General features: G+C 46.4%; 2 protein-coding genes across 5 annotated transcripts in view; one reads left to right on the forward strand and one right to left on the reverse strand.

Annotated features, from left to right (window-relative positions):
* Positions 1–8,239, forward strand: part of SRPK1 (SRSF protein kinase 1) — a 79,101-nt gene extending 70,862 nt beyond the window's left edge. The window contains exons 15-17 of one of the 4 annotated variants that reach the window (XM_038748737.1): positions 1,223–1,315; positions 1,731–1,823; positions 5,662–8,239. In XM_038748737.1, the coding sequence (XP_038604665.1) occupies positions 1,223–1,315; positions 1,731–1,823; positions 5,662–5,846 (371 nt within the window). In that variant the 3' untranslated portion in view covers positions 5,847–8,239. The remainder of the gene's footprint in view (positions 1–1,222; positions 1,316–1,730; positions 1,824–5,661) is intronic. The other 3 variants (XM_038748739.1, XM_038748738.1, XM_038748740.1) reach the window with 3 other exon arrangements.
* A 5,240-nt stretch (positions 8,240–13,479) lies between these two features.
* On the reverse strand, positions 13,480–21,730 carry LHFPL5 (LHFPL tetraspan subfamily member 5). Its single transcript, XM_038749314.1, has 4 exons — positions 21,319–21,730; positions 16,876–17,112; positions 16,005–16,031; positions 13,480–14,907 (listed from the first exon to the last, which is right to left on the reverse strand). The coding sequence occupies exons 1-3, from the start codon at positions 21,728–21,730 to the stop codon at positions 16,021–16,023; spliced, it is 660 nt and encodes a 219-aa protein (XP_038605242.1). The 3' UTR covers positions 13,480–14,907; positions 16,005–16,020.
* Positions 21,731–22,045: the final 315 nt, after the last annotated feature.

The following is a 22,045-nucleotide window of genomic DNA, read 5'->3' on the forward strand; positions in this document are numbered from 1 at the left end:
GATTAGATTTCCACTTCATTCGTTGAGAACGCCGCAGGTATCACTTCCCTTCCGAGCCTCAAAACGCTTTTTTCCAGTTGGAAGAGGAGGTGACCTGACCCTTTTTTTTCCAGAAAAATCGGTTTACATCGTCAGCATTCTGCCGGTCAAAGTCAGGGTTTTATTTAAAGATTGCTTTAATCCTAATTCTATGGTGGCAGGTTATAGGTAATGTCATAGTAACCTAGTAGTAAGAAATTAACTGGAAAGTAACTGTTTCATAAAGTGTTAGCTATGAGTTTGAGAGTTTCTGGGGCCCGTCCTAGCCATATCCTAAGGCAAAAATCCCAAATTGTTCCATGGAGTAAAATATCCAAGTAGCAAGAGTTCCACCCAGAAGGAGAATTTACAATCTGTGGAAGATTAGATTTCCACTTCATTCGTTTATGTGGTTTCTCTTTATAGTTTCGCTCTGCTCTTCAATGGTATTCCCGTTTTTCAGTTCCACCCAGGTCTCATGCAGGGAAAAAAACAAAAACCAGAATTTTGCAGAAATGAAAACTCAAATTTTAGTTCTTACTGTGTCCACTCTGCGTGGGCCCAACTATTTGGTTTCATCCAATACTGCACTGTGTCCATACAGGCTCACGGATGTCAGAAAAACTTTCCCTGATTCTGGCATCCCATTCCAGCCAGAACTTGGAGGTGGAGATGGTATTTTTCGGGGGTGAAATTCCTTCCGCCGACGTAGGGGAGTCGAGTGAACGAGTTTAGATTCATCAGTTTGCGTGAACATAGCCTCCAAAGGGACCTGGTGCCCTTCATTCTTTTTGTTGGAGGTACTTTTCTCCTGAGCGGGGTCCTGAGCATCCTGGTTTATAGTGTTGCCAGGATTCCACCCTACATAAAAAGCAATCTATAAACTCGTTCCCGTAAGGATTTGAACCAAGATGGGCAGCCCAAAGAGAGTCGAGTCTCCAGCCCCGACACTGCCGATGTTCGACAAACGCGATACTAGAACAGCCCAAACCTGTAAGCAGTGATCTGGTATCACTCCCCGGTGCTCAGTGTGGTGCTTGGCACATAGTAAGCGCTTAATAAATAGAATTATTAGTAGTAGTTTTTCTTCCCTGCCCCACCGTTCCCGCCATGTCTCGTGTTAGTCTTTAAGACAAGTTGTTCTTAGAAAGTAACTCATACTTGGCTTCTCCTTGATCCTTTCTTCTTCCCGCTTTTGTTTTAGACCACATTGCGCATATTATAGAGCTGATAGGCAGAATCCCAAGACGCTTTGCCCTCAGTGGGAAATACTCCCAGGACATCTTCAATCGCAGAGGTAGTATGTGCTCGGCTCTAGCTTTTCTCCAGGCACCAGGGAATCCAGGCAGGCAGGAGCGTTCGCATCCAAAGCTCGCTCGGCTCCTGCCCTCGTCCCCTGGCTGTGGGGATCCGATTGGAGTAGTCTTGAGACCCCCGCTCCCCTTCCTCCCCCACGCCCCTCGCCCTCCGTCGCCCCAATCCTCCCATGAGGTGCGTTGCTGGCCATCTCCTTGGTGCTTAGGGATGAGAGCAAGAGGGCAGCGATCTAACCAGAGAAGTGTGTTTGCATGTGTGGGTGTATATATATGTGTATCTGCTGTTCTTTCTTTCAATGCCCCGGGCAGCTGCTGCTGCTCTGACAGGAGAATTTTGGTGTTACCTCTGTTATGTATGTCTTTTTCTTCCCTCTTTGAAATGCCCGGAACATATAGATCACATTGCATTGATCATAGAACTTCTGGGGAAAGTGCCGCGCAAGCTCATTGTGGCAGGAAAATATTCCAAGGAGTTTTTCACCAAAAAAGGTAAAAAAACCAAAACAAAAACACATTTTAAAAAGAGCCGTTTCACGACTGGCACTATGGAAACAAAGTGCCTAGAAAGCAGGAGGTAAGTGGAGACCCCAGAAAGCTGTGGTGGGGGTTGGTCCCTGAAGGCCGGCTTTCTCATTTTAGCATTTTTGTTTGGAATTCTTCCCGGGACCCAGGTGCTCAGAAGGTAGTAATTGTTGAGGAATGTCCTGCCCAGAAAGCTTGGGAAAGCATGAGGCAAAAAAGAAAAAAAAAAGTGACTTGAATCTATCCCAGCAGTTAGTTCAGGGCTTGGCATAGGGTGACCGCTTAACGAATCCTACAGTTATTATTGTTGCTATTGTTCCTGTCCACAAGGAGCTTAGACTCTAATGGGGGAAACAGACTTAAAAATATTTGCAAATAGAGAAGTCAATAAGAGTGAATAATAATAACTGTATTTGTTAAGCGCTTACTATGAGCAGGCACTGTATTAAGCACTGGGGTGGTTGCAAGCAAATTGAGTTGGACAGAGTCCGTGTCCCACATAGGGCTCCGAGTCTCAATCCCCATTTTACCGATGAGGTAACTGAAGCACAGAGAAGTGAAGTGACTTGCCCAGGGTCACACAGCAGACAAGTGGCAGAGCTGGGATTAGAACCTGTGACCCTCTGACTCCCAAGCGCGTGCTCTTCCTCTCTGATGTGTGGGGGAGGAAGAGGAATGGCAGAGAGTTCCCTAAAGGGCAGTGATCTGTGCTGAATGGTTCCCAGGAGGAAAAGGGAAGGGGGCAAGGCTTTCCATGGGGTAAAATGATCAATAAGTGGCACTTATTGGGTGCTTCCCATGTGCAGAGCACTATACTATCAATCAATCAATCAATCATATTTATTGAGCGCTTACTATGTGCAGAGCACTGTACTAAGCGCTTCGGAAGTACAAATTGGCAACATATAGAGACAGTCCCTACCCAACATTGGGCTCACAGTCTAAAAGGGGGAGACAGAGAAAAAAAAAAACCAAACATACTAACAAAATAAAATAAATAGAATAGATATGTACAAGTAAAATAAATAAATAAATAAATAAATAGAGTAATAAATATGTACAAACATATATACATATATACAGGTGCTGTGGGGAAGGGAAGGTGGTAAGATGGGGGGGGACGGAGAGGGGGACGAGGGGGAGAGGAAGGAAGGGGCTCAGTCTGGGAAGGCCTCCTGGAGGAGGTGAGCTCTCAGCAGGGCCTTGAAGGGAGGAAGAGAGCTAGCTTGGTGGATGGGCAGAGGGAGAGCATTCCAGGCCCGGGGGATGACGTGGGCCGGAGGTCGATGGCGGGACAGGCGAGAAGGAGGTACGGTGAGGAGATTAGCGGCGGAGGAGCGGAGGAGCAGAGGGTGCGGGCTGGGCTGGACAAGGAGAGAAGGGAGGTGAGGTAGCAGGGGGCGAGGTGATGGACAGCCTTGAAGCCCAGGGTGAGGAGTTTCTGCCTGATGCGCAGATTGATTGGTAGCCGCTGGAGATTATTGAGGAGGGGAGTAATATGCCCAGAGCGTTTCTGGACATACTAAGCACTTGGGAGAACACTTGGGAGAGCACAGTACAACAGAGATGGTAGTTGCGATCCCTGCCCTCAAGGAGCTCACAGCCTAGAAGGGGAGAGACATTCCCCACTAAGTTTAAAAGACAAATCCTTGGGGATTTGTCCTGGGGTGACTGTTCTGTAGTGAAAATCCCCAAGGAGAACTTTAACTCTGCCACACCTCCCCAGTAAATCTTATGGAAGGCTGTCCTTCCATCCCCGAATTTGCTTCTGCCCTCCAGGGACCAGTGAGAACAGGTCACTGCTCCCTGGGCTACAGATTGTCACGGGTTCTCCAGAAATATTTGTTCTCAACAGTTGGTAGTGCTTGAGTGAACAGGGGCTTTTTCTCCCCCTTGCAATGCCCTCATCAATCAATCGATCAATCAATCAATCGTATTTATTGAGCGCTTACTGTGTGCAGAGCACTGTACTAAGCGATTGGGAAGTACTCATCCACATCTATCCAAAATCATGGGACTGCTATGGTTCACAAGCCTATTTGTGAGATTCACAGATTGTGCTCGAGGTGGGCGGTTACATCCTCCCCTGGGAAAGAGCGGCTCTCTGAAATCAGGATTTCAGTCCACACATCAAGGTAGATAAGCCTGGCTTCCCTGCCTTGAAGGGTTAGAGTTATTTTATTTATTTTTTTGTAAATTTTAATTAGTAAGTTCCTTTTAGGGGCAGGTTGTTTCCCCTTGATGTACTAAGTTACAGGCACTCTAAAAGGGACCGACCGCTTCAAACCTCAAGGTCAGTTTTTCTAAATTGCCAAATTGTTTGAAGGAATGTCATCCTGTTGGACCAGGCGGGTCCTTTAGTCAGTCGTATTTACTGAGTGCTTACTGTGTGCAGAGCACTGTACTAAGCGCTTGGGAAGTACAAGTTGGCAACATATAGAGACGGTCCCTACCCAACAGTGGGCTCACAGTCTAAAAGACTGTCGGGCACATTCCTGCGAATGGACTTTATATGGTGTTAGATTCCTAGAAAGATTGTCCTCTAATAGGAAAGAAGGAACAGCCCGTTCTACTGAATGAAAAGAAATGAAATGGAATAAAAGTGAATTTAAATTTCTTGCAGGTTCAGTGAGTTGGTGCAGTTTGGAGATAGGAACACTGGTCGAAGATTGTGGGGAAGGAAAACGGGAGCGGAAAGTCTCTGTCTCTCTCTCTCTCCGACACACACATGCATGCATTTTTTTCCCATCACAAACAGATTCATTCAAGTGATCTTCCCCACAGTCATTAGCAGCAGGAGGAGGGAGAGGGGAAGCCACCCACACTTCTTGTCTTAGGCCCCAGTGTTAACTTCATTTTTCCAGTGGAGGTGTCACTGCTGCTGATGCCAGGAAGCTACTCTCCCAAGTTTCCGGGCCGTGGGGAGGGAGGGACACTTGCCTACCAACTAATCCCAAACTCGGATGCCCCGGGAACCTTCAGCCACAAAAAAGGACGCCCAGCTGGAGCAGAACTTGAGGGTCTTGCAGCCTCTTGGTGTTCCCTGGATTCTGTACTGGCTTGTTGGGTGTCAGTCACATGTTCAAAATGCCTGTCCTGACTATCCGCCTTTTTTCCAAGGTCTAGTCGCTCCTCATTTCTGAAATGTTGACAGATCTCTAATGCCAGTGGGACAGCTTCAGATTAAAGCAACGCTTCCTTAGTAGAGCTTCAGGATCGAAGTCCTTATTAGCTGTCTTGGTTCCAGTAGCGTAAACCAACCTGTATTTCCCAAGCGCTTAGTACAGTGCTCTGCACACAGTAAGCATTCAATAAACACGATTGAGTGAATGAATGATAAACAGTCATCTTACTGGTGTAATAAACACTGTGAGCGTCTCAAGAATCCTTCCACATTGTGGACAGAGGAAGCAGTGTTTAATGCTATATTAAGGGCCCATATTATAGTGCCCTGTCCCAATGGGATAAATAGCTGTTGACTCATTTGGATGGATGGATGATGGATGAAAGAAATCTCTTCACGAAAGTTATTCCACTTAATCTGACTACATTAAATCTTCTAGGGCAGAGAAAAGAGCCAAGTACTTCTCTTGTCAAAATAAATCCTTGTCCACAGTGTCACCTCTCTTTTCAAGAAGAGCATTACAAAAGAAATGGTGGGAAGAGAAAGCAGTTGAACTCCTTGCTGCCTCTAAGCCATGTTAATGAACAAAACGCTGGACACCAGGTGGATAAGGAAACTAGGAGGACCCAAAGTTTGTCTGTAATCATCCATCACTTTTTTTTTTCCCTGTCTTCACAACAGGTGACCTTAAACACATCACCAAACTGAAGCCTTGGGGTCTTTTCGAAGTCCTGGTGGAGAAATACGAGTGGTCCCACGATGAGGCAGATGGCTTCACAAATTTCTTATTGCCGATGCTGGAGTTGATCCCTGAAAAACGAGCCACAGCAGCAGAGTGTCTTAGACACCCCTGGCTTAACTCCTAGAGGCCCCGACTCAGCGTCGTGGTTCTACGGACTCTGGTTTACAGCAGAGATTACATACTAACCCAGCTGTTCCAGATTCCACCCCTTTCCCTTCCCCCCATCTTTTCTCCTCCCCTCCTCTTCCTCCTCCTCTTTTAGCATCCTCCTTTTCAGGGTGAAGCTCTTCCTAGATTTTTTTTTTTTTTTTTTAATCTCTGAAATTCATTTAGGTTTGCTTACTTGACTCTGTGGGGATCTTCACAGCCAATGGGCATCCTGAGTGAGTTTTTGCCTTGGTTGGGCTCCGCCAAAGACTACGACTGGAATCCGGACCGACCCTCCACTTTCCCACCTCCCTTTAGGTCACCTTTCCTTTTTAAGCGATCCCCACCCTTTTCGTTGAGAGAGGTGCGAAGATGTGAGCCCATCCTTAACTCCCTGACTCTGAGAGTCAAACTTTCTAGTGCATATCCTACTGCCAGCAGAAGGATGAGAAAAAGGGGTCAATTCCCACTAGAGCCCAGATTAACCATGCTATGTGTAGAATGCATCCTAATCCTAGATGGTTTTCCGTTGGTTCTTTCCTCTCACCCCATTCCCCCCCCCGCCCCGCCGCATTTCAGCAACTCTCTCAAACTCGCTCCTCAGAGCCAGAGAACGCCTTTAACACCATTCAAATCTCTCTTCCGAGTTCCCGGTCCTGCAAAACCGGCAAACCTCCAAGTCTTCAAATGGACTGGAAACGGGTGGAAGGGGAGTAAAAACTGGAACCATTGAACGGGGAGTGCATCTAGATGAACCCAGGCGGGTCCTGTGGGCACAGGCTGTTGTGGGATGGGGGTGGGGGGTCCCTGCCCATCTGTCCCCAGAAGATCAGAGTGTTGCTTAACCCTTACCGGCACTGGACTCGCCCTGAATCGGGTTAATCGCCCCATCACTAAAGAGTTTTGAATAATTGGAAAGGACTGACTGATTGAAGCCTTCAGCTCTGGCGAGAGATAGCAAACTGCACCCCAGACTTCCTCTAGAGAGACTTTTTCATCAACCTTAACCCAGGCTTTGGCCCTGAAGGGATTTCCCTTTGTGGATTTGCTTTTTTATTTTGTGAGAGGATCTGGACGGGACCCAAGGATGTATAAACCAAGGGGTGGAGCGCCTTTTTTTTTTTTTTCTCCCTACAGCCATTCTCTGCAGCTTCCAGATGGTTGCTCTTTAGAGTATACTATAAGCTTTTTAAATCTCAAATTGCTTTGAGAAGATTGGGATGCACTCAAGGCTCCTGGCGTTTTTCTGTTTGTGTTTTGTTTTTTTAAAAAAAGAAATGAAAAACTTTGTAGAATTTGCTAGTTTTAAGATGAAATCTCTCTTAGATTTGCTCTCCAGCTTATTACATGTTAGTTGAGTCACAGCCAAAAGCAAGTTTGGCAGGATTGGGATCTCACCGCAGCCTTGCCCCTCTACGGACCAAAAAGGCCTTTGGGATCCGAGGACGGCAGCTGCCGGAGGACTCTGGGAAATCCGTAAGGCCGCGCAGGCGCAACCTGGGCCGTTTGAAAACCAAAGCTGCCTGGGAGACTTTCACACAGCCACTTTTTCTAGACATGAGTTTGAAATCCAGTTCACAGCATCATCCATCCACCAAGAATGGCGAAAGAAAAAAAAAAAGAGAGAGAGAACTCTGGTGCCATTATGCAATCCATTCAAAATGCAGACATTTTTCTTCCCTGGCCCCTCTCCGGAAACCTCGTCTGGTCAGCCTGTTCATCCCGTAACTTGATTTGGGATATGTGGAATGACAGTGCGTGTCCTGGAGGAGTTTTAGGTGAGGGGCCCCCTAGGCGCTTCCAAGACAAACGGGAGTAAAAGAGGCCAACCAGACACCGTGGTGGGGAAATCCTTCAGTAAGTTGGAATTTCTTCCCTCTTCCCACCTCTTTGAGGCTTGAAGGGACTGTGGCTGATTTGTTAAACCTCTGGGAATACTGTGAATTATTGTGAGGATGGAGGAATTTCTGGGTTTGGTCTTAGCAGGGAACAAAACTCAAACCTTAAGTCTTGTATGTTCCAGTAAGTATCCTGACCTGATAAAAATCCAAGGGTGATTGGAGGGCTTGCAGCTGTGCCTTCAGGAAGAACTCCCTTGCCAGATAAGGGCTTTTCTTCGCCATGGAATCCGCTCTCTGGGGTTAGAAGACAGAAGCAGCTGAAGAATTCAGTCATTAAGGGCCCCGTGCTTCATCCCACAGTCAAAATGCCGTACAATGCTCACTAAAGGACTTGTACTTACTGTCAGCTAAAACGAAATAAAAAACATCAACCCTGAAGGAAAATGCATTTTTTTTATTCTTTCTACTTGGGTGCATTGTCTGTTTCCTTTGTAAATTCAGTACAATAAACAAATTATTTAATAACCCATATGTATCCCAGGTGTTTTTGTAAAGATAAGCAATGTTGAGACCAAATCTAAGAGCCAAAGCTTTTTTTCTGTTGTTAATGGTATTTGTAAGGGCTTCCTATGTGCCAGGCACAGTTCTAAGCTCTGGGGTAGTTACAAGGTAATAAAGTTGGGCACAGTCCCTGTCCCACATGGGGCTACAGACCTAATCTCCATTTTACAGATGAGATAACTGAGGCACAGAGAAGTTAAAGTGACTTGCCCAGGGTCCCGCAGCAGACAAGTGGTGGAGCCAGGATTAGAACTCAAGTCCTGATTTCTGGCCCGTGCTGGATCCAGTAGGCCACACTGCTTCTCTAAAGCAACAATTTTGGCAGGATTGGGATCTCATCGCAGCCTCGCCTCTGTATGGACCAAACAGGCTTCCTCACTGATGGTTCTCTCCATGCCTATCTGCTTTAGGAGTGTAGTCCACACTCCTAAGCGTGTGCTGAGCAGTGTGGCTCAGTGGGAAGAGCATGGGCTTTGGAGTCAGAGGTCATGGGTTCAAATCCCAGCACCGCCAATTGTCAGCTGTGTGACCTTGGGCAAGTCACTTAACTTCTCTGGGCCTCAGTTCCCTCATCTGTAAAATGGGGATTAAGACTGAGGCCCCCGTGGAACAACCTGATCACCTTGTAATCTCCCCAGTGCTTAGAACAGTGCTTTGCACATAGTAAGTGCTTAATAAATGCCATCATTATTATATCAGTACCTCTGGCACAGCCCCTCATTTTCAAAACGATCTTGTTCCTATCTTCCCTTACTGCTCTTTTCATTCCTTCTCCTGGCTTCTGTCTCCCTTTCTGAAATACTTAAGACTCTCCTCTTGAGCTTGATTTTTTATGGTATTTATGTGCTTACTATGTGCTAGGTGCTGTGCTAAGCACTGGGGTGGGTGCACACTTATTAGGTTAGGTACAGTCCCTATCCCACATGGAGCTCACGGTCTTTGTCCCCATTTTACAGATGAGGGAACTGATGCACAGAGAAATTAAGTGACGACCAAAGTCACACAGCATTCATTCAATTGTGTTTATTGATTGCTTAGTTTTTGTAGAACACTTTACTAAGTGACTTGCCCAAAGTCACGCAGCATTCATTCAGCTGGGTTTATTGACTGCTTACTTGGTGTAGAGCACTGTACTAAGTGACTTGCCCAAAGTCACACCACATCCATTCAATTGTGTTAATATTGAGTGCTTACTTTGTGTAGAGCACTGTACTAAGTGCTTGGGGTAGATACAAGATAACCAAGTTGGACACAGTCCCTGTCCCACATGGGGCTACAGTCCTCCCCATTTCAGCGGACGAGGGGCAGAGCCGGGATTAGAACCCAGGTCCTCCTGATTCCCTTTTCCTTCCTAGTCCCTAAAGCGTAATGTTCTGCCTCTGTGCCATCTGTCCTTGACCCTCCTCCACTTAGATATTGGTCTTCATACCTCTAAGGTTTCCAAGCCACCAGATCGTCATCATCATCATCAATCGTATTTATTGAGCGCTTACTGTGTGCAGAGCACTGTACTAAGAGCTTGGGAAGTACAAGTTGTCAACATATAGGGACAGTCCCTACCCAGCAGTGGGCTCACAGTCTAAAAGGGGGAGACAGAGAACAAAACCAAACATACTAACAAAATAAAATAAATAGAATAGATATGTACAAGTAAAATAGAGTAATAAATATGTACAAACAAATAAAACCTAATGTCACCCGCTCATTCAGTTTGATCTCTGCTGCCTTCAACCGGGTCACAAAATCCTTTCGGGCCTCAATTTCAAGACATCTATTCAGTCCTTTTTTTTGTCCGTCCTCTGCTTCTGACTCTGTTGCCCCGCTCCCCCGCTCCTCCTTTTTTTAAATGGTATTTGTTAAGTGCATACTATGTGCCTGGCACTGTACTAAGTGCAAGCTAATTAAGTTGGGCACAGCCCATGTCCCACACAGGGCTCACAGTCTTAATTCCCATTTTACAGATGAGATAAGCACGGAGTAGTTAAATGACTTACCTGTGGTCACACAGCAGACAAGTGGGAGAGCTAGGATTAAAACCCAGGTCCACTGACTCCTACTCCAGTGCTCTTTCCACTGGGCCACACTGCTTCTCTTCCTCACCCCATCCTTTATATGCAGTTCTAGGTTCCTTATTCTTCTTACTCTATACTCTTTTGGGGAGCTGGCACCGTGTGTAGCACATAGTAGGCGCTTAGCAAGTATCATGAGGTACATCTGTATGGATGCCTCTGAAAATCCCATTTCCAGCTATTTCCTCCCTTTCCTTGGAAACTTGAAACTGAACTTATCTCCTTCCCTCCTCCTAAATCCTTTCCCCTTCCTATCATCATTGGAAATTCAAATTCACACCTTGGACTCCCCTCATATTCACTCCCTACATCCATTCTGTCCCCAGGTCTAGAATACTTAATGAAAAGTAGAAACCTTAAAAAAAAATCTGGAATAGGCCCTTTTTCTATGTCCAAGTATGTTAGTCTTGCAAAGCCCTGCAGAAGTAGTAATAATAGTATTAAATTCTTTATGTGTGCAGACCATATAGAAGCAACGTGACCTATTGGTTAGCACACAGGCCTGAAAGTCAAAGGGGCCTGGGTTCTAATTCCTGCACCACTGCTTGTCTGCTGTGTGACCATGGACATTCCACTTGGCTTCTCTGTGCCAGTTACCTCATCTGCGAAATGAGAACTAAAACTGTGAGTCCCATGTGCGACTTAGACTTGTGTCCAACCTGATTACTTTGTTTCTACCCCAGTGCTTAAAACAGTACCAGGCACTTAACAAATATTATTAAAAAAAAAACCACACCGCTGTACTAAATGCTGGGAAATAATATACAAGTGAGAATTTAGAGAAGAGAAAGTTGAGAGAGAGAGTATGTTTGTGTTTCATATTTCCCACCACACTAGGCTATCTGCTACTCCAGGTTTGGGGCCTTGCCCTCTATGTCTCTGCAGTTCGCCTCACTATGGAAAGTATTCCCGAAAATAGGAATTCAAGTGTTATTACGTTTACTAACCTTTGGCCAGGGGAAGGTTGGAGTCAGAACTGCCATACAGTTACTGTTCCTGCAGGAGTGTGATTAGAACAGTGCTTTGCACATAGTAAGTGCTTAATAAATGTCATTATTATTATTATACAACAGTATGTGGGTGTGATGTCCTGTTCTCTAAAAAACTCAATTACAGTGTGCCATGAGAATATTAAGTAACTGCTGCTGCTTCCTCTTTCCCTCGTGTGCCCTACAAGAGTCCGTGGATCTCTCTTCTGTCTACTAAGCTTCCTACCTATGTCCCTAAAATCTTTAAATATCAATCTCAGCCTTTCTCTGGGACTCCACAAGAGGGTTATCCTACACCAGTGGCTTTGAGGATGGCAAACCTTTATTGGTTCATTTCCCTCCATCATCGTCATCATCATAATAATAATAATAGTATTTGTTAGGTGCTCAGAAGCAGCGTGGCTTAGTGGAAAGAGCAGGAGCTTGGGAGTCAGGGGATGTGGGTTCTAATTCTGCCTCTGCCACTTGTCTGCTGTGTGACCTTGGGCAAGTCACTTAGCTTCTCTGTGTCTCAGTTACCTCATCTGCAAAATGGGGATTAAGACGGTGAGCCTCATGTGGAACAACCTGATTACCTTGTATCTACCCCAGCGCTTAGAACATAGTAAGCGCTGAACAAATACCATAATTATTATTATTATTACTACATGCTGGGGTAGAGACTGTGAGCCTGTTGTTGGGTAGGGATTGTCTCTGTTGCCGAATTGTACTTTCCAAACACTTAGTACGGTGCTCTGCACACAGTAAGCGCTCAATAAATGATTGAATGAATGAATATAAGATAATCAGGTTCCACATGGGGCTGACAGTCAAAGTAGGAGGGAGAGCAGGGATTGAATCTCCATATTGTGGATGAGGGAATTTTTTTTTTGGTATTTATTAAGTGCTTACTATGTGCAAATCACTGTTCTCAAGTTCAATTAACTTCTCTTGTGTGTCAGTTCCCTAGGTCACAAGAGAAGTTAAGTGACTGGCCTAGGGTCACACGGCAGTTTAGTGGTGGGCCTGGGATTAGTGCCAGTTAAATCCAATAAAAAAAAATGAATCACCCAGAAAATTAAAAAAAAAAACCCAGCAACAAAAGGCATTAATGCTCTGGGTTGGTGGAGTGTTCTGGGCAGGAAGAAACTTGATCGATTTTTTTATTTTTACCAAATGAGATTGCAGTGTAGCCTATTGGAAAGAGCACAGGCCTGGGAATCAGGACCTGATTTCTAATCCCGGCTCTCCCTTTTGCATGCTCTGAGATCTTGGGCAAGTCGCAACTCTTCTGTGCCTCTGTTTCCTCATCTGAAAAAATTTCCTCATCTGAAAAATGGGGATTCAATGCATGGTCTCCCTCCCCATTTAGGGCAGGAACTGTGTCTAATCTGGATCTTGTTTCTACCCCATTTTGTAGCACAATGCTTGGCATAGAGTAAGCACTTAACGAATACCACAATTATTATGATTACCATTTACACTTCAGCTGTTAAAACTTTGAGTAAAGCTCTTAGGGAAGGGAGAAGTCACATACTTTGTGAAGAAATTAACTTCTTTATGTACAACAGACAAAAGTCCCATATATGTCTTCATGACTTTAAAATTTATAGACAAAAAGACTGTATTATCAGGAATGCTAAGAGAAGGAAAAAGAGTTTGGTCTTAATCTCTGGAAAGGGGCAATGTACAAGCAAGCCCTCTAATTATTGTGAAGCAATTTTAAGATTAAAATCTATTTCTGGGACATTTCAGAAATGTACCTGTTAGCTCAGAAATGGGGACGGACAGGGAAGAAGACTTCTAAACCGGACTATAATTTGAGACCTTGGCCACAGGCAATGTACTAAGCTCTGGTATGGGGCAAATCGGGTTGGATACTGTAAGCTCCTTTTAGACTTTAAGTTTGTTATGGGCAGAGAACTAGCCTATCAACTCTGTTTTATTGGACTCTCCTAAGTGCTTAGTAAAGTGCTCCGCACACAGGAAGCGATACCATTGATTGATTTGATTGATTGATTGGACTGTACAACTTTCTTGGGAGTGTTTCCTTACAAAGTTTTGTTCTGCATTTCATTCTCTTTGGGTGTTAGTTCTCTTTTCCCCTCTATCCATTATAGAACAATCTTTTTTATTTTGGATAAAAAATTCCTCCATTAAAATTAGATTTTCATTCGGTTTATGTTCATGAGGAGCATCCAGTAGATTTGACTTCTACTTTCTTGTGGTTGTTCTGGAGTAGCCCTTAGCCGGGGAAGGCAATTAATGGTAACAATAAGTCTGTTGATTAGTGGTTATAAATCAGTGCAAAGAAGGGGTCACCCCCTCTGGACAGTTTGCCAGTTCTGGAGAGGCTATTCCCAAAGTTTCTGGAGATATTAATGAATTAATTAGAAGTTTCCAACAGCACACGGTTATGAAAGGACTATTCAGTGAGCTGCTACTTAATACCGTCCTCTGTGATGCGAGACGATCTTGCTGACAGCGTGAAAGCGGAGAAGCTCAGTAATGTGAGCTCCCTCAGGAGAGGGCCAAGAGGAGCTGGTGAGTGGTTTGCACAGTTGTGCGGTGTTTTTTCATTTGTTTGTTTTTAGAATGCAGATGCTGACTAGATTTAAACAAATTTGCAGGACTTGTTTGGGTTCCGTGTTCCTAGAGCCCTGCTGCCCCTTCCCAAACCTAGTCTGGGCTATCGAGACTCCAATTTCAAAAGTCGATCCGGTCATTGGCGTCGACTTTGTTACAGAGAGGTGGAGGATTCCGTTTCCAGAACAAAATAATGTGCGTCGTAGGCTAGTCCAGGGAGCCGATACTCAGTTATTCAGTGTGGCCGGGGAACGTGTCTTCTGACTCTGATATAAAGTAGTCTCTCACAAGTGCTTAGTACAGTGCTCTGCACACATTAAGCACTCAAATACTTTTGATTGATTAAGGGCGGGATCATATCATTCTTCATTCTCAACCAATTGCTTCAACGCCTTCCTCCCCCACATCTTACAATAGCAAGCGTGTAACACTTTTAGTTATCTGAGTGTTCATCCTATCTCCTTCCATCATCTTTGAGCTACCAAGCACTGAAATGGTTCAAGGAGGGTCTCCGAGGGGCTTGTGGCGAAGACTGGGTTACCCCTGCCCCTGGATTATTGGACTTGATCAAGCTTTTCTCAGGTGGGCAGAGTTAAATTCCCCTCCATACTGCAAGCTGATTGTGGAGAACTTCCACAAGGACTACCAACTCTGTTATATTGTACTCTCCAAAGTACACAGAAAGGGCTCAATAAATATGTTTGATTGATTAAATGAGGTTCCTGCTAACCCCCTAAATAACTCCTCTCCCAAGAACTCCCATCTACGGTCAAATAGCTTTCATTAATACTCGTGTTTAAGCATCTAAACCCTCCCCTGATGTCTCACCCATTGGGCAAGACTCAGTAAACCGTCTGAGGATTCGAGGTTGGAGTTGCACTGGTGTCTACTGTACGAGGGAGTACAGTCTGCCATGTGGAGAGGTTAGGGGGGTCAAGTGTCTATCTGAAGAGTCGGAATCTGTAGCTTTGGGTTGAAAAATATGTACAGGGTCCACCCAAGGAGCAGATATCCTGGAGAATGAGACAGAAACACGTAGAAGGTTACTACCTGAGATTTAAAAATAACAAATAATAACCTAATAACAAAGAGGAAAACAGCTATTGCGTTCTTTTGACTCCTTACCGAAAGCAAGGCATCACTGAAATCGGCCAGCCAAACGACAATCTCCCAGATGGTTTTAAATCCCGTTAAGACTCGTGGCCTAAATATATAGGACTCTGGGCATTAATGTTTAGCTGACTGGGAGGTTGCTAGGGGAACAGGCTTAGGAATAATTTGAAAAGACAGCCCTGACTGCTTTTTTTTTTGAAGCTGACACACAAACTTTCCTACCGATCATTCCTCAGCTTTTGAAAGGCACATTGGCTGGGAGGCTGTGCCCATATGCCTTGTGATACTGACATGGGGATATTTTTTACAAGAAAGCCTTCCCCACTTGTATTTTTTTATCTGAAAAACTATATTTTTCCCAGATAATTATCTATAAGCATCAAATGTCTAGGTTAAAGGCACAAATGAATGTCAACGGGCAATAGAGGGCTGATCCACTGAACTTTTTTTTATTTGTGGGTGACTGCTATTTAGAACACGAACCAAAATCAACTCTCCCAGGTTTTCCCCTCCAGCTCAGAGGGTGACTGTTAGACCTTTAAGGAGCCTTTCGCTTGTGTCCCCACCTTGTCTCCGGGCAGAAGATCGCCACTCTGAAAACAGGGCCAGACACTGGTTCTGCAGGAGTCCTGCTCCAGCTTTACTTTTTTTTAATTTTTTAATTTTTGTTTTAAATGTTCCCAGCACTGTACTAAGCACGAGGGTTGATACAAGCTAATCAGGTTGGACACAATCCCTGTCCCACCAGGGGCTCGCAGTCTTGAATCCCCATTTTACAGATGAGGGAACTGAGGAACAGTGACATTAAGTGACTTGTTCAAAGTCACACAGCAGACAAGTGGCAGAGTCAGCATTAGAACCCAGGTCTTCTGGATCCCAGCGCTGAGCTCTACCCGCATTGCTTCTCAAGCTTTTGAGATTAAATGATTTGAAAATCCTCAACAGCGTTCAAGGTGTCCCCCAGCTGCATGCAGACCCTCTTGTTTCAGATGCTTACCTAATGTCCAGCTGTTTCAAGCCTCTTCTGTAGGAGAAAGGAGAGAAAAGAGAGCTTACCCAAGGGCTTAGACTAGGAGGAGGAGAACAGGAAGTTTGCTTCCTGAGGGTCAGAAAGGTTAGGCCATGAAATAGGGAGGCTGAGGCAGAAGGTTAGGTGAGGTGTCCTTTCAAGGTCCCTTGAAGAACCTGGGGTGTCTGAAGAAGTGTCAAAAAGGAGCACCAACCCCCTTGCTCTTTCCCCGGCCTGTAGTTCGGCTTTGGGGTCCCTCCAGGGGAAATGGAGCCCCATCTTGAGCAGGACTCTGAAAAGAGCTAGACTTGGGTCAACTTGGTATTAAAGCTTAATTAGTAATTAAAGCTTAAAAGCTTGAGAAGCAGTGTGGCCTTGAGGGTAGAGCTCGGTGCTGAGGGCCAGAAGGAAACCACGGGCCCGCTTACTAAGGGTTTGAATTGACCCAGAAACCTCTTCCTCCCCCAGCCCCCGGGGTGCGGACAGTGGGATCGGTCAGCCTCCTCTTGGCCTCACTGAGCCCCAAATGGTGGGCTGGCCGCTAGCCCCAGAGCCCCAAACTCTCTGCCTGGGGAGTCTCTGCTAGGGCTGGGTGGGTTGAGGGAGGGGGAGAGAAGAAGTAAAGGACATTCAGCTCCTGAAGACTAAGATAGGGGCAGGGGGAGGAAAATAGTCTGACTTTCTCCCACGTGTTCTGGTCAGCTGTCCTGTGGGCTGCTGGACTTGGGACAAATCAGGGTCACCTGGGGTGGGTGTGAGGGGAGGAAGGATTCCCTAGGGTCCGTGGTCAAGAATCAGAGTCTACCCTGTCTCTAGGTGCCTTTTGGGGCAATTTTGTGTCACAACAGGTCAGGATTACCTTTGCCATCTGCTTTGTAGCCCTCAGGGAGCAGGCTGTCCTGCCGGTAGCCCAAGACAAACGCCAGGAAGGAGAGGATGAAGGCGTCCATGATGCTGACGATGGCAAGCATGAAGGCCCAGCGAATGGTGCATGCTCCCAGCGTGTATTTGTCCGTCTGGTCCCCGCACATGCGCTTCACCTCGCTGGAGTCCCAGCCGTCGGGGTAAACGAGGCAGCCGATCGCCAGCCCGGTAGCTACTCAGAGTGGGGAGAGCAGTAAGGGGGAGGGCATGTGCCAGTTGCCACCGAACATGCTCAGCGACCGTGTGGCATGAGGGGAGAGCGGCCTCCTCTCATTCTGGGCCAGGGACGAGGGGACGAGGGCCTGGGAGAGGTCTGAGGGGGAGAAGAACCGGTGCTCATTTCCAGAGCAAAGACTGGAGTGGAGGGGGATAATCATAATAATAATAATAATAATAATAATTGTGGTACTTGTTAAGCGCTTACTATGTGCCAAGTACTCTTCTAAATATTGGGATAGACCCAGGGTAATCAGGTTGGACACAGTTCCTGTCCCCCATGGGGCTCACAGTCTTGAGAAGCAGCGTGGCTCAGTGGCAAGATCTTGGGTTTGGGAGTCAGAGGTCATGGGTTCTAATCCTGCTTCTGCCACATGTCTGCTGTGTGACTGTGGGCAAGTCACTTAACTTCTCTGAGCCTCAGTTCCCTCATCTGTAAAATGAGGGTGTGAGCCCCACGTAGGACAATCTGATCACCTTGTATCCGCTCCAGTGCTTAGAACAGTGCTTTGCACATAGTAAGCGCTTAACAAATGTTAAATGAGAAGCAGCATGGCTCAGTGGAAAGAGCACGGGCTTTGGAGTCAGAGTTCATGGGTTCAAATCCCGGCTCCACCAATTGTCAGCTGTGTGACTTTGGGCAAGTCACTTCACTTCTCTGTGCCTCAGTTACCTCATCTGTAAAATGGAGATTAAGACTGTGAGCCCCCCCATGGGACAACCTGATCACCTTGTAACTTCCCCAGAGGTTAGAATAGTGCTTTGCAGATAGTAAGCGCTTAATAAATGCCATCATTATTACTGATCTCCATTTTACAGGTGAGGTAACTGAGGCCTGGAGAAGTGAAGCGACTTGCCTAAGGTCACAGAGCAGACACGTGGCAGAGCCGGGATTAGAACCCAGGTCCTTCTGACTCCCAGGACGGTGTTTGATCCACTAGGCCTCGAAGAAGAGGAGGGAGGAAAGTCTGCTCCCAGGCTGTCAGGGCTCTTAGATCAGGGGCAGGAAGGCTTGTTTGTAAACAGACATCAGAGTGGGGATGAGGGAATATTCACTCTTCGGTCCTTCCCATCTACCTCATTTTTGCATTTTCTTCCTCAAGTCCCCCCTTACTTTCCCTTTTCCCTGTTTTCCTCACTCTCTCCCCAATCTCTTAAACTCCATCTGGATTTCATTCTCCTTTCTGCTCTCAGCCCAAACTCCTTAGCTGCAGCTAATTTGGTTTAATACTATTAACAATAATGCAGTCCAGGCCACATAGTGGCTTATGCCCTCCCCCACATCCCTTAGTCTCTTCCGCCTGTCTCCAACCCACAGGACTGAACATGAAACCATCTTTTCCTCTCAATTAATATTTCACTGGACAGAGTATGCCCGGCTTTGGTTTCAGTGTCCCTTTCCCAGCGCAAGCCAGGCTCCAAGTCCTCTCTGCCCTTTCCTGCTTGCCTGCCTGCTCGGCAAATGGGAAACTATATACGTGTATATATCTATAATTCTATTTAATTTGATGCTATTGATGCCTGTCTACTTGTTTTGTTTTGTTGTCTGTCTCCCTCTTCTAGACTGTGAGCCCGTTGTTAGGTAGGGATTGTCTCTGTTGGCGAATTGTACTTTCCAAGCACGCAGTACAGTGCTCTGCACACAGTAAGCGCTCAGTAAATATGACTGAATGAATGAATGAATGAGAAAGGGCTGGCTTGGCAGTGCCTCTTCCAGCATCCTCTGCCCTGCCCTGCACTGCTTGTTCCTCCTGACGCAACCTCCACCAAAGTAAAGCAACCCCCGGAATTTCCTCTTGCTGGTACTCTGCCTTCCCAACTCCCAACCCAGTTTCGATTTTGTCTCCCCCTTTTAGACTGTGAGCCCACTGTTGGGTAGGGACTGTCTCTATATATTGCCAATTTGTACTTCCCAAGCGCTTAGTACAGTGCTCTGCACATAGTAGGCGCTCAATAAATACGATTGATGATGATGATGATGGTGATGATTTGAAATCTTTGGACCCAAGCTGCTGTATTTCTGCAAAACAGAGGCCGCCCGCACCTCTCCCCCATCTAGGCCATCAGGCCTTGAGACCAGGCTGATTGTGCCCCAGTCTCAGTCCCCGGGAGACCTGCAGAGGCCAGGGGAGGGCAGCTTGGGCAAGACCCAATCAATCAGTGGTATTTATTGAGCACTTATGATCAATCAATCAATCATATTGATTGAGCGCTTACTGTGTGCAGAGCACTGGACTAAGCGCTTGGGAAGTCCAAGTTGGCAACATAGAGAGACAGTCCCTACCCAACAGTGGGCTCACAGTCTCAAAGGGGGAGACAGAGAACAAAACCAAACATACTAATAAAATAAATAGAATAGAATAGAATGATGTGCGGAGCACTGTACTAAGCGCTTGGGAGAGTACAATACAACCAAATTAACATGGGGCCTCTCCATGTCTCGCTCTACGAGGGCTCTTTTCAGCGGGGTCTCCCAAATACACCAACCTAATACATTCATCACCCCAGTGCTTCACTTTTCCAGACATTTTTCATCTGCAGCCAATAGACTTCCTTTTCCTCCAGTGATGGCTCCCTCTCTTCCACACCTCATGGACTCCAAACTCCTACTCCTGTTGGATCCTTGTGAATTAATTAATTAATTTATTCATTCATTCAGTCGGCTCTATTGAGCGCTTACTGTGTGCAGAACACTGTGCTAAGCGCTTGGAAAGTACAATTCAGCATCAAATAGAGACAATCCCTGACCACAACGGGCTCACAGTCTAGAAGGGGGGAGACAGGCATCAAAACGAGTAAACAGGCATCAGTAGCAACAATATAAATACATAGAATTATATATATGTATATACATCATTAATATAAATAGATAGAATTATAAATATGTACATATGTACACAAATGCTGTGGAGGGGTGGGAGGTGAAAGCAATCCTCCCTCACCTTTGTCCCCTCCATTACTTTCACCCAAGGAGAGAGACAGTGAGCCCAACAGAGTGTGGTATAAGACTCAATGGACAGGGAAAGCCCTTTAACCAAACCAATAGGCCTGGGTACAAATATAAAACTATGGTCCTATTACTCTATTTATTTATTTATTTATTTTTCTTGTACATATCTATTCTATTTATTTTATTTTGTTACTATGTTTGGTTTTGTTCTCTGTCTCCCCCTTCTAGACTGTGAGCCCACTGTTGGGTAGGGACCGTCTCTAGATGTTGCCAACTTCGACTTCCCAAGCGCTTAGTCCAGTGCTCTGCACACAGTAAGTGCTCAATAAATACGATTGATTGATTGATTGATTGATTGATTGGTCCTCTAGACTCTTTATGGTTCTTTGGCGAGTGTTCTGGGAGCGATGTATCCGTGGTATCGCTATGGGTCGGAAACGACTCGACAGCATAAGACAAGACAGTCTTCTAGACCGTAAGCTCGCTGTGGGCAGGGAACGTGTCTACCAACTCCAGTATTCTGTACTCTTCCAAGTGCTTAGTACAGGGCTGTGCACACAGTAAGCGCTCAATAAATACGACTGATAGTTCAAAAAGCTGGACAGGAGTGCAGTATAGTAGCAACTGCATTTATTGAGAGCCTGAGTACTAAGCACTACACTGGACATTCGGTAATCAGTCGATCATTGATATTTATTGAGCACTTACAGTGTGCAGAGCACTGTACTGTGTGCTTGGAGAGTCCAATACAATAGAGAAGCAGCACGGGCTTGGAAGTCAGAAGGACGTGGGTTCTAATCCCGGCTCTGCCACTTGTCTGCTGTGGGACCTTGGACAAACCGTTTCACTTTTCTGTGCCTCAGTTCCCTCATCTGTCAAATGGGGTTAAGGCTGTGAGATCCATGTGGGACAGGGGCTGTATCAAACCTGATTGCTTGGTAACTACTCCGGCGATTAGAACAGTACCTGGTACATAGTAAGCGTATAACAAATATCATTTAAAAAAACCAGCTTGGCCCCGACCCTCTGAAAATCTAAGCCGGCCTGGGCCCTAAACTATCAAGCCTTATGGAGACATCAAAGACCCACTGAGTCAGGCGTTGGGAGGGGGGCACCTGGGCGTGTGGGAGGAATGGGCAAACGAGCAGTGGAGTTCAGTGCCATGGAGGAGATGCCAGCTGGGGCTTACCCTGCCTGGCACTGCCCACTTACCAGCTGCTAACTGCATCCAGGCGCAGACTTTGTAGACGGTAGCGGTGTTGCAGAAGAAGAAGAGACTGAAGCAGACGGTGGAGCCAATGATGAGGAACATGGCGATTCCGACGAAGAACATGGCGGTCTTGAAGGCCCCAGAGGGGATGGTGGCGAAGTCCAGGGGCCCACCCTTGCAGATGAGCTCCGAGGTCAGGGCGTTGCCGATGCAGTAGGAGAAAAGGCCAAAATAGCCAGCCTGGGGTGTGTTAATGCTGTCGCCGATCCAGTAAGGCTGGATGAACAAGGCCATGACCAAGACCGAGAAACAGATGGTGAGGGTCCCCCACATGACCCCCACCGCCCGGGCGTTCCTCACGTAGTTGGTGTGGTAGATCTTGGCCGCCTCCATGGCGGGGAGCAGCTTTGCCATGGTCAGGCTAGGGTCGGGACCCCCAGCAGCCGGGGGGATGACTGGAGGGAAGGAAATAAGCTCTGGGTTTGAGGAGTGGAGACTGAGGTTGGCCTCCTGGGAAGGAGCTGCCGCTGGTCAGTGGGAAGGGGATGGAGGGGAGGGAAATGCCACTGGTCAATGGGAAGGGGCTGGAGCTGGTCCTTGGGAAGGGAGATGGAGCTGGAGTTGATCCTTGGGAAGGAGCTGGAGCCGAAACTTGCCCCTAGGAAGGGGGATGGAGCTGGAGTTGATCCTTGGGAAGGGGACTGGAGTTGGAGCTGGTCCTTGGGAAGG

Source organism: Tachyglossus aculeatus, chromosome 7, assembly GCF_015852505.1.
Source record: "Tachyglossus aculeatus isolate mTacAcu1 chromosome 7, mTacAcu1.pri, whole genome shotgun sequence".
Classification (NCBI taxonomy): Eukaryota; Metazoa; Chordata; class Mammalia; order Monotremata; family Tachyglossidae; genus Tachyglossus; species Tachyglossus aculeatus.

Bases quoted from the DNA above. Each gene is read 5' to 3' on its own strand.
- LHFPL5 (XM_038749314.1), bottom strand. From the start codon at position 21,730: ATGGCAAAGCTGCTCCCCGCCATGGAGGCGGCCAAGATCTACCACACC. The intron at 17,113-21,318 runs GTAAGTGGGCAG...CACTCTGAGTAG, and splicing joins CTGGATGCAGTTAGCAGCTG to CTACCGGGCTGGCGATCGGC.